This window comes from Schistocerca cancellata, chromosome 8 (assembly GCF_023864275.1).
Source record: "Schistocerca cancellata isolate TAMUIC-IGC-003103 chromosome 8, iqSchCanc2.1, whole genome shotgun sequence".
NCBI lineage: Eukaryota > Metazoa > Arthropoda > Insecta > Orthoptera > Acrididae > Schistocerca > Schistocerca cancellata.
In genome coordinates this window covers 398,191,418-398,203,947 of record NC_064633.1, presented here as the reverse complement: position 1 = coordinate 398,203,947, position 12,530 = coordinate 398,191,418, and the positions used below count along the sequence as shown (strand labels likewise).

At 39.6% G+C, this 12,530-nt stretch overlaps 1 protein-coding gene across 3 annotated transcripts in view; it reads right to left on the bottom strand.

Moving 5' to 3' along the window:
• LOC126095767 (protein AF-9) overlaps positions 1-12,530 on the bottom strand; it is a 112,950-nt gene that overhangs the window by 83,727 nt on the left and 16,693 nt on the right. For all 3 annotated transcript variants that reach the window (XM_049910571.1, XM_049910572.1, XM_049910573.1), the window contains exon 3: positions 5,162-5,385. In XM_049910571.1, the coding sequence (XP_049766528.1) occupies positions 5,162-5,385 (224 nt within the window). The remainder of the gene's footprint in view (positions 1-5,161; positions 5,386-12,530) is intronic.

Sequence of the window (12,530 nt, the reverse complement as noted above, 5' to 3'; positions counted from 1 at the left end):
GATCATGATGTTGAACATTAAGTTCATTTTTGGAAAAAAAAAAAAGTGAGATGAAAATTATTTGGACTTGTAATATATGCCAAGATTAAATGTCTCTTATGCTTTGTTTCACAATCAAATGCCCGAATCCCTGACCAGTGAGCACTCTTCACTCCAGCAAATTTTAGCTGTACAGTCTTGGAACTATACAGGTTATTTTACATAATTTGCAAGCACAGAAGACTTTTAAAGCTATTCTAGCTGACTGGGGTGAAGTGTTATGTTGGTTGGGGTGAGTCGAAAAGAAGACAGGGTTGGATGGATGGATGGATGGCTGACAGTTGGGAGGCAGACCAGCATGCAAATGATATAGGAACAAGGCACCAGTGATCTTCCCCTGGCAAAAGTAAGAAGATTTGCACAAAATGCACAGAGAGGTAAAGGAATGTACTGGGGGGAAAGACGGAACAGAAGAAGAAGAAGAAGACCACAAGGAAGAGGGTGTGAGTGTAGAATGAGTTAAGTGGGTGCATGGGACAGAGGTGGACATTGGGTACGAGTGTGGGACAGGGGCTAGCAGATACTGAGGCTGAGAGGACTGCAGGATCAAAAGACAAGTTGTAAGGGCAAATCTCATCTACATCATTCAGAGATGCTTTCTCTGGGGGTGAGTGGAAGGGGGGGAGGAGCAGGGGGGAAGGACGGGGAGCTGACAATTCAGATAACATGGGTTAGTTAGCACCCAGCTTGGTGCTGTGTTCAGTCACTAGGTTGGTAACTCTACTCTACGTCACAGTTTGGCGGTAACCATTCACTGGGGTTGACATGTGGTTGATTATAACACCCGCTTAGAAGGCTGTGCTAAAGTTACAGCATACCTGGAATACAGTCTGAATACTCTCACCCCATCCACCTGTAGAAGGCTCAGTGCAAGACTTGTCCTACCCACCCACCCAAAGCATTATATTACAGTCCTGTCACAAGTATATCATATCAGAAGCAGATGCAGCAGTGTAGGCAGGCATACCACAAACTAGCTCTGTTGTAACTCAGAGAGGATATTAGCAAATTGTCAAGCAGATTAGATGGCCACTGTCACACTATGGAGAAGAGCAGAGTTCGCCAACTAGCCTCTTTCAATTATTTCAGTATTTGTCTGGTCTCAGTTGGGACAGATATTTTTTGTTTTTACTAATAACTAGATAAAAAACCAGTAAATCAATTTGCTACAATAATGGCACTACAGTTTTCTTAAATGAGTAATGTTTATTTCTAAAATTTCCATTCCTTTTAAATATTGGCTTATTATTCAAAATGGGAAAAGCAATCAGTGCTATTTCAATAAAAAATTTGACAGTTAGAAATGAGCAACAAGCACAGGATATAAGAATTTGTACAACTGCTGCTGTGTGGCATGGCCTATTAGACAACACGTGTGCACACCTAGTCTATCATTACTGAGACAATAAGTCATTCATACTTTATAATAAAAACAGTACGTAGCTGATGTGTTACCAGCATCTACATAGTATGCCCTTACCTCCTTTTAGCCTTTGGAAGCTGACAACTCCAAAAAATGTTCTTCAACCTAAGTTTTCATCCTTTAGCACTATCACTAATCCCCAAACAGTGGTACAATTCTCAATCATAACATGATTGAGAATTGTACTGTTGTACTGTTTGTACAAAAATTGTATAAAAATGCTATAACGTTTGCAAAAGTCACCAGTTGTGACTATATACAAAAAAAGATAATATATAAATAAATAAATAAAAACAGAGTTACAAAAATATTAGAATCAATAAGAGAATACTGGTGATTTTTTTGTAGTTTTCAACTTCTCATAAATTCTCAAGAAAAGCATCAAACGATAGACAAAGTTTTATTTTGTTTACCTATTTTATCTGATATTTTTATTCTACATATGTTGAAATGATAATGCAAGAATCTGTGAGAGTCCTAGAATTTTTAAGTCTTCATTTGAAGTCAACATTAATTATTGGAAATAATAGCAATAAAAAATTGAAAATTGGTTATTTCAGAAACCAGTTATTTTGAGCAGTTTCAAAAGTCAGATTAGATTGGATATGAAAAAAAATGTACAGTCGAAAACCAGCTGTTTCAGCATTGAATGCCACCCCTAGTTCAATCCCATACTTTTCCTACTCTTTAATCTCCTCTAGGCCCTGTCCTACACACACCTCCACTATTGTACCCACCCACATCCGAACTTTACCCAGATTACATTCACATAATCCTCCCCGCAGTCTCTCCATTTTTCTGTTCCATTTTCATCTCTCACTTTATTCCTCTACTTCATTTAATGCTACATACAACTTGCCCTGCCTGTAGCTATCCTATCTGCTTTCTACCACCCTTTCCATCTGTCAGTCTTCCCAGCATCGCTCCCTCCACACATCCTTCCTACCATCACCTAGTCCACCTAACACCCCCCCCCCCTTCCTGCCATTGTCAAGCTGTAGCACTAGTAAAATGTGTGTGTGTGTGTGTGTGTGTGTGTGTGTGTGTGTGTGTGTGTGTGTGTGTGTGTGTGTGTGTGTTTTACACTAGGGAACTCTGATTGAAGGCATCATTTAAAAGCTTAGCAAATTTTCCAGTCTTGTTTACATAGTTAGTGACTACTCAAAACCCAACACCTTACTATCAGGCAGTAATTACTTTTATTCCTTCCAGTACTTATATTCCAGCCATGACTTGCCAGTATCATAAAAAACAGCAAATATTATGTTAAAATAAATAAGAACTACATTATTCATAATCTGCACTACATTTACTCATGTAAATTGGATGCCTGACACCATTATATGACACTGCCCATTCACGGTTTTTCCCTACAGTAGTGATTGGGGAGAATTCTTGGGAGTACACAACTGCTGGTGTTGTGTACACACATAAAGCAGCTTCAAGCTTCAAAAATGTTTCAATATGCAGATTTACATTAGACAACTGAAACCATGTAAATTTTAAAATTTTCCTGGCGAATTGTCTGTCCAAACAAATTTCGGGCTTGCAGCTGGTCGTTGTTCAATTGCTCAGACGATATTTCAACTGGGCACCTGCCAGTCATCTTCAGGTGAGCCAGTGCAGACTGGTGAAAACGTCCTCCATTCCGCAACGCAGAGGGAGACTGAGTGCCGCTATTCCACCAGCAAGGGCACTGCCGGCGGGCAGTGTGGTTCATCTATCAAGTTTTCGACGCATGCACATAATAGTTATAGTGCGCTATATATTGTGGAACAGAGGACGTTTTTGCCAGTCTGCGACGACTCAACTGAAGATGAACTGGAAGGTGCCCAGTTGAAATATTGTGCGAGGAATTGAACGACGACCAGCTGCAAGCCCGAAATTTGTTTGAACAACTGCAAGCATTTTTATCTGTGCTGATACCTATATGAAACATGTTAAGCTGTTCCATGTTCTGTATTTTAATAATTCTATTTTTTAGTATTTTCTCATGATATTTCTGCCATGTTCTACACCAGTTTTTAAATATTGTATATGGATGATGAGGCCAGGCATTCTGTTTCTGATGATGTACAAAGGTAACACTACTATACACACAAAGATATTACCTGCAGCTGCTGAGTATGTCAGCAGTCACAAAGCCAAGTTAGTGAATACAAACGACAAACTGTCAAAAAGACTATATTACACGTAACAAAAATATGTACAGTAAACCCTGTATGTTACACTTCTATGATTATAAATGTCAAAGATGCAGTATATACAACTGTACAGATGATAATCATCAATACAATTACATATGAGTTCACATTCATCTGCTGCTATACTTCCTCTTGCTCTACTCCTCCAAATTGATACAGCACTCAAAACTGCTCAAAAAAGAGAAAGTAATGTGACGATAATGTAAAAGGCATCACCAAAATTCTGAAATTTGAGCTTATTGTCACAGAGCACCTTCTCTAATAGTTCTGTGGTTGTGGTAAGGAAATATAAGGGATGCAGAAAAATAGTGCAGCTTACTGAAATGATAAAAAATAAGAAAATATTGGTATGGGTAACCCTTTAGTCATCGTATCATATTTAAATTTTGAAATTTGAGAAATACTCTTGGAAAGTTGTTCTTCATATAATGTGTACAATAAAACTCAAATACAAGCCCCTACAATGGAAGGGGTTAATAGAGAACTCAAAATGTCATAAAACATCACAAATCAACTTCAAATCAAGATTGATATGTGCACAAAGAAACAGTTAATGCTACCAGGAAGGACGTAAAGCATGATGACATGACACAGGGGTTTAATTGGAACTGGTAAAGAAAAATATGTTTCCATGTACAGTCTGATTTATCCATGTTAGGAGTAAACCGTACAGCAGACATACTGAAGGTGTTAAAAATACTGCATCTGTATACATTTACAAGTGTAGTAACACAGGAATTAGTCATTTCACACAAATGCTTGTGGGTAAACAAGCTTTCGACAAGCGTATTTATTAGTCTTTATTGAACTGGTACTCAGTTTTGTGCTAGTTTGCAAAAGGCTGCACCAATACGAGAGAGCAAGAATAAGAATAGCACCAATGGTTGCATGTTTGCTGACATACAAGAAAACAATACTGAAATTCTGCCGAGTTCTAAAGTGGTATACATTTATACAAATGGCCACTGAATATGTGGGGGAGAGAAAATTAAGTCTTAAAAGAGAGTGCAGGGAATATTTTGCATGTACCTTCATACCCACTGGCATTGGTATTGTGAATATATGTTTGCAGGGAGACTTAATTTTACACAGAAACAAATGAACAGTTTCTCTTTACATGTTCCATCTTTGAATGTAAATGTAAAAAACATTTTGCAGCCCGAATTCCTTATGAGCTTCCCTTTCCAAAATGTTTCCATAACTTTATAACATTCAAAATATCTGTCATCAATGAATCTTATGAAGGATGCCTCTCGGTAACAGTATTTGGTTCTAGATGATGCAACTATGATATTATTCACCATACATTACAAGAAGTAACAAAAACTTGTTTCAATGCATATTCACTACTCACTGCCTCCAGTATACGATTAGTTGTCAGATTTACTCAGTCTATTAAGTATATGACAGCTAGAATTTTCTAATTTGTAAAGTACGTCATTTTTACAATAACATGTGACCTGGAAACTCATAATAATCACTTTATAACACTTACACCACCACCCTTTATAAGCCTCCTTCGTAGTTCTTCACCAGGGTTTGGAAATGTGAATGGGTGTGTCAAGACCTTGTGGATGGGAGGACCTGCTGGTTGAAGGTGCAGATCATATTCATACCGGAATTTTTTTGGCTCTTCAGTGGTCTTGAAATAAATCTCAATTGGCAGTGTAAAACCTGCATAGCCAGATTCCTTGACAGTGAATGGTGGTTCTTTCACAACTGCAAAAGGAAAACATCACTTGGATTGAAATGTACACAGATAATTCAAAAACTATAATGTAATAATTTTAAATTAAGCTCCTTTTAGACATGTGTTTGAGCAGTCACTTGTTCACTTCGACAGAAGATAATTTTCCCTTCAGCTAATGTCAATAAATACAAATTAAGAAAAAGACTGGTTCAATGTGGACAGAAGTGTGTAGCTGGCCTACAACAAACAACAGTACTTAGAATCTGACAGTAGTCATCCTTTCCATGTCAAACGTTCCCTCCCATACAGCCTTGTCATTCAAGGCAAATGTACTTGTTCAATACAGACTTCCTACAGCAATACACCATCACTCCCACCTTACTCTTCACTGGATGTAATTACCCCACTGGCCTAGTTCAAAAGCAGATTTCCTGGGCTGTTATGTCGAATTCTGGTGCTGCCTATCCTCCCAAAAACAACTTCGGAGCACACCACTTGTCACTTAGTATTGTCCTAGTATGGAAGGTATTAATTTGCTACTTTGACAAGGCCATGGCTTCCTAAAATCATGCCCAGAAATGAGATCCATTCTATATGAGATTTTGCCTACCCACCTACAAAACTGGCGATTTATCTGGTAACAGATATGCAACCTGTCGCTTTTGTATGATTTATTCAACCATGAACATGTTTTCGAGCCACTACAGGGTCATCATCAGATGGAGATGTTACAAGAACATTATGTTGTGGACCAAGTGTAGCTAGATGCAGTGCTGGTGAGTACACTGCCTTATGTTATCCATATCAGATTTCTTCTTATAACATACATTATTAAGCTATGTACATGAATATACACAGTATTTAGCTACACTTCATTTTACCCTGCATCTAGATACAATTGGTCCGTAACATAATGTTCTTGTAACACCTCCACCACATGATGAGCCTGCAGTGGCTCAAAAACATGTTCATGGTTGAATAAATCATAAAAAGGCACCTCGTTGCATATCTATTATCAGATAAATCACCAATTTAAATCACAGTTGCAGTTCTTCATCCACAATGGTTATACTCGGCGGACCTAGAATAGTTTTTTATCGCCCTCCGAGTCTCTGTAATATTCTAATCAGACCCTATGCTCCTTCTCTACCTATCTCCCTACCCTGCGTCTCCTACCCCTGTGACTGTCCCCACTGCAAGACTTACCCTCCTCCATATCTATATACCAGCCCATAACTGGCAAAACAAATACTATCAAAAGGAGAGCTACCTGTCATGCTCTACAACATGACAGTCATGAACTCGGTGCCTCTTTCACCATATGTGTCACCTGGTTTCTTCCCCCAGACAGCGTTTTCCCAGAACTCTGCATGTGAGAACTAGCACTACAACATGTCCTTGGTTCTAGCCACCCACATCCACCATGTGGATTTAATTTACATTAATTTCTTCTATCTCAACATTTCTTCACAGTAATTATTCCTTTCTTCACTTCATTTTAGTTTTCTACATCTTTCATTTCCTTACCTGTCTATTTTTCACTGTCCCCCTCCCACCTGTGTTATGTACAGAGCACTTAGCTTTTCACTCTTTTTAACTCATACATGATGTTTTAGCAGCAATCACTGTCCTGCATATTAGCCTGTCTTCCACCTTTAAGCTCTCATAAGTCACCCCCCCCCCCCCCCCCCCCCCACCAAACAAAACGAACAAGTGTCTGAGTAAAAGTTCAATGAACAGAAAAAAACAGTTAGTGATGTAATTCAAATAGCTACCTCAAGAGCGAAAGTGCAAGAGAATTTTAAGTGAAATGTTTCCATTCGTTAGTCAATACAAACATACAATAATGCTTTTGTTCTCATAGAAATAACTTAGCATTATTTACTGAAGATTTGTCTGGGTACTTTCCCCATGATTCCCATATATTCGTATGTTCTAGTGGAGTATCTAGGTGTACACGATCAAAGGCAGAGCCACGTGTGAAAGCACCCACGTGATTTACCAACTGACCTGCCTACACTGTGAAGCGTTCTATGTGGGAATGACCAGCAACAAACTGTCCATTCGCATGAATGGACACAGGCAGACAGTGTTTGTTGGTAATGAGGATCACCCTGTGGCTAAACATGCCTTGGTGCACGGCCAGCACATCTTGGCACAGTGTTACACCGTCCGGGTTATCTGGATACTTCCCACTAACACCAACCTGTCAGAACTCCGGAGATGGGAACTTGCCCTTCAGCATATCCTCTCTTCTCGCTATCCGCCAGGCCTCAATCTCCGCTAATTTCAATTTGCCGCCGCTCATACCTCACTTGTCTTTCAACACCATCTCTGCCTCTGTACTTCCGCCTCAACTGACATCTCTGCCCAAACTCTTTGCCTTTACAAATGTCTGCTTGTGTCTGTGTATATGCGGATGGATATGTGTGTGTGTGCGAGTGTATACCTGTCCTTTTTTCCCCCTAAGGCAAGTCTTTCTGCTCCCGGGATTGGAATGACTCCTTACCCTCTCCCTTAAAACCCAAATCCTTTCGTCTTTCCCTCTCCTTCCCTCTTTCCTGATTGCGAAAGCTTGAATTTTGTGTGTATGTTTGTGTTTGTTTGTGTGTCTATCGACCTGCCAGTGCTTTTGTTTGGTAAGTCTCATCATCTTTCTTTTTTAATATATATATTAAAAAATGTCTGCTTGTGTCTGTGTATATGCGGATGGATATGTGTGTGTGTGCGAGTGTATACCTGTCCTTTTTTCCCCCTAAGGTAAGTCTTTCCGCTCCCGGGATTGGAATGACTCCTTACCCTCTCCCTTAAAACCCATATCCTTTTGTCTTTCCTTCTCCTTCCCTCTTTCCTGACGAGGCAACCGTTGGTTGCGAAAGCTAGATTTTTGTGTGTATGTTTGTGTTTGTTTGTGTGTCTATCGACCTGCCAGCGCTTTTGTTTGGTAAGTCTCATCATCTTTCTTTTTAAATATATATATATATATATATATATATATATATATATATATATATATATATATATATATATATATATATATATATATACACACACCTGGTGGTATATATATTGGTGGATGGATATGTGTGTGTGTGTGTGTGTGTGTGTGTGTGTGCCAGTGTATACCCGTCCTTTTTTCCCCATAAGGTAAGTCTTTCCGCTCCCGGGACTGGAATGACTCCTTACCCTCTCCCTTAAAACCCACATCCTTTCGTCTTTCCCTCTCCTTCCCTCTTTCCTGATGAGGCAACAGTTTGTTGCGAAAGCTTGAATTTTGTGTGTATGTTTGTGTTCGTTTGTGTGTCTGTCGACCTGCCAGCACTTCCATTTGGTAAGTCACATCATCTTTGTTTTTAGGTATATTTTTCCTTCATGGAATGTTTCCTTCTATTATATATATATATATATATATATATATATATATATATATATAGACACACAAACATACACACAAAATTCTAGCTTTCGCAACCAACGGTTGCCTTGTCAGGAAAGAAGGAAGGAGAGGGAAAGACGAAAGGATTTGGGTTTTAGGGGAGAGGGTAAGGAGTCATTCCAATCTCGGGAGCGGAAAGACTTACCTTAGGGGGAAAAAAGGACAGGTATACACTCGCACACACACACACACACACACACATATCCATCCACACATATACAGGCACAAGCAGACATATATATATTTAGATATTTAACATCAGCTAGGCATGCATCAGCCTGAACAGCTACATTCTTCCAGCTGAATATAATATATTGTGATGGTCCTGTATCTCGACAGTCACGGAAGGTTGTGTTAAGAGAAGTGGGTGAGGTGAGAAAGGCAGCAGGGAAGTGGAGGGATAGGTTTGGGGAAGCCTGGCTGACTGCTGAGAGAGAGAGAGAGAGAGAGAGAGAGGGGGGGGGAGAGGGGGGGGGGAGGCAACAGGTGCATGGAGCATAGGAATGTGGCAATGATGAGCTTGTTCTGGATGCATGGATGTGGAGCAGTCAAAGTTGCTTGTCAAGAGGGGGTTCAGTGTCAGAAAAATGAGGATCTATTAGCCAAGGCGGCAAAGATGCCCTCAGAGCCTGAGAAATATGACAACTTCAGAGTATATCTCAGGACTGTTTGAAACAGCCAAGCCTCTAGTTAAAAACTATCAAGAACAATACTTTCTCTGAAGAGACCACACATGTAGCAGACAAACATAAGTAACCAATTATTGGAAGACAGAAGACATAGTGGTCGAGACGAAAAAAACCTCGACACGAAATTAAACAGTAGATGAGCATGGGCACTTCTCAAGATCCTCAGAGGTGATCCCACAAAACCTAAAGGCAACGTTTCAGAAATGACTGCAGATCAAATGTCCAGCCAACTGATGCTGAAAAGAAAAACTCATCAGGACTCGAGAAAACATTTTATGGGACATGGGAAGCAAAAACCATTTCCACAAAGAAGAATTTTCACAAGTGTGTTTGAAATGGATTTCTCCAGCACTGAGCCCAACAGGGCATTTAGTGTCAAACCGGAGGGTTCTGTACCTTGGAACGATAACACTGAAATGACTCTTGGACATGACGAATATCTGTGACGCCAACTTGCAAATGCTGAAGATCTGGAGGAGGGCAGTGGTGTCACTCTGCTGAAACCATTAAGAAAATCAAATGAGCCAATGATTTTCTCATTTGTATCACTACCATGCTTTTAAAGGCCTTAAAATGAGTGACGGTCCACCACATCACAAACATCTTGGAAGAAAACTTCTTTTGCAAACAAGCTGATTTCAGACCCCAGAAATTGTGTACTGCCCAAGTCTCAAACCACACACAAAATACAAAGAATGGTTCTGAGGAAGAAGATTATGGAGGGGCCTACATTGATCTGACAGCTGCATTTGGCACCATCGACTACAGCAAGTGACTGATTAAGTTGTATGGTCATATGGCCTTTTGTCTGTTACGCTTGGCTGGCCCAAGTGATTCTACATGAGTTTCTGCAAATAAGGCAACAAGTGGAGGACTCAAGAATAGTACAATGTATTCACAAATGACAAGTCAATGTCAAATCATATCAAGTAATTGTTACACCTCCCAGTACAAAAAAGATAAAAGAGAAACTGGTGCAGACTCTGAATTTAGTCAGACAGTATTATGATGCTAACCATTTGCAGTTACACTCCAGCATGACACAGTTCTGACCTACCCGTCGACATCCCAGACATAGTGTGAATGGTGAGGTGAAACCTAAAGCACTGTACACAGTTCACAGATATAGACATGATTTTCCCAACATATGAGCTGCACTATATCAACAAAAAAAGCCAAAATCTGTACCAGAAACATTACCTTTACTTTCCTGATGAGCTGGACATGGTGTGCCAATTCACAAAGGCATACGTCTGTTACAGCTGTGTGTGTGTGTGTGTGTGTGTGTGTGTGTGTGTGTGTGTGTGTCAGCTGTTGACTAAGCCTCTACAAGGGAAGAAAATGAAGACTGCAATACACGAATCAGTGTGGATTGGTATAGGATACCTGAAGCTAATTATGGTGCAGCAGATGCCCTATGCCATATTTGAAAGGAAGAAAGGGACAGTGAAAGGAGGAAAGGTAAGGATTGGAACATGGAATGTGAGGACACTACTGCAAGCAGGAAAGATGGAGAATGCAAAACAGGAGATGAAAAGGAACAGATTAGATGCCCTTGGTTTGTGTGAAATGAGATGGGGAGAGAATGGGGAGATAGAAAGTGGAGATTATAAGCTGTTTTACTCAGGGGAAATCAAGAGTGGTGAAAACGGTGCAGGAATATTGATAGGGCAAAAGTTATAAGGTAATGAAGGTACAATATATTGATGGAAGACTGGCGATGGTGTTAATACAGGTATATATGTCTACCAGCCAGCATAGAGATGAGGAAGTGGAAGAATATTATGAGAAAATACAAGAACTCATCGAGAAAGAAAATAGAAATGCCTGCGTTATCATCATGGGGGACTGGAACGCAGTGGTGGGTGAAGGAAGAGATGAAGATGATGTAGGAAAATTTGGATTAGGAATAATAAATGAGAGAGGTGAACTACTCATTAGTTTCCGTAAAGAAAATTCACTAGCAGTGGGTAACACATTATTTGAACACCACAAAAGGAGACGTTACACAGGGATATCAAATTTGAATAGGGAAAGATATCAGTTGGACTACAACCTGATACAAAAAAGATTTAGGAACTGTTTGCAGAATGCTAAAGCTTATCCAGGAGCAGCTATAAATTCAGACCACAACCTAGTAATGGGAGAAATACAAGTGAAGTTGAAAAAAGTCTGGAGAGGTAAAGCAAAGGAAAGACTAAACATAGAAAGACTCAAAGACGTAGGAAAGGCATCAGATTTGGAGAACAGATTTATGGAAAAATGGCAAAGAGGTAGTGCTGATGAAAGTGTTAATGACAAATGGATAAAAATGAGGGAAGGACTCATGGACTCTGCCAAAGAAGAACTAGGAATTACGAGTATCCGAAAGCACCAGGAAAGAACGGATAACAGAAAACATGTTGAAAAAGATTGAAGAGCGCAGAAAATGGAAAAGTGTAGAAACTGAAAAAGGCAAAAACAGGTACAGGAAACTGAATAATGAATTAAGAAGAGGAACTGAAGAAGCAAGGAAAAAATGGATGAAACAGAAATGTGAAAAAAACAGAGAAAATGGCGAAAGAGGGAAAGTGTGAAATGATGTATAGACTGGCTAGTGAGATAGTTTTTTAACATAAAAGAAAGAGGAATAACATGGAAATAGAAAGAGCAGATGGTACTCTAGCAGAAGAACCACGGAGGTTTTGAACAGATGGCAAGAATATATTGAATGTCTGAATAAGGGGGATGAAATGCAAAGCAAAATTAAGGTTGAAGAGGAGCAATATGTGCCGGGGATTCACCACCTTGGAAGCAGAAGTAGAAAAGGTGTTGAAGAAGATGAAGAATAGGAAGGCATGTGGAATTGATGATTTGCCAGCAGAACTGTTGAAGAGTCTGGGAAACAAAGCAAGAAAAGAAATAGTCTACATCTGAAACAAGATATATGACAAAGGCGAATGGCCTGAGGACTTTCTTGCAACAGTTATGATACCAACAGAGAAAAAGAGAAACACTTAAAAATGTGAAGAGCATCAGACCATCAGTCTAATTTCTCATGCAGCTGAAG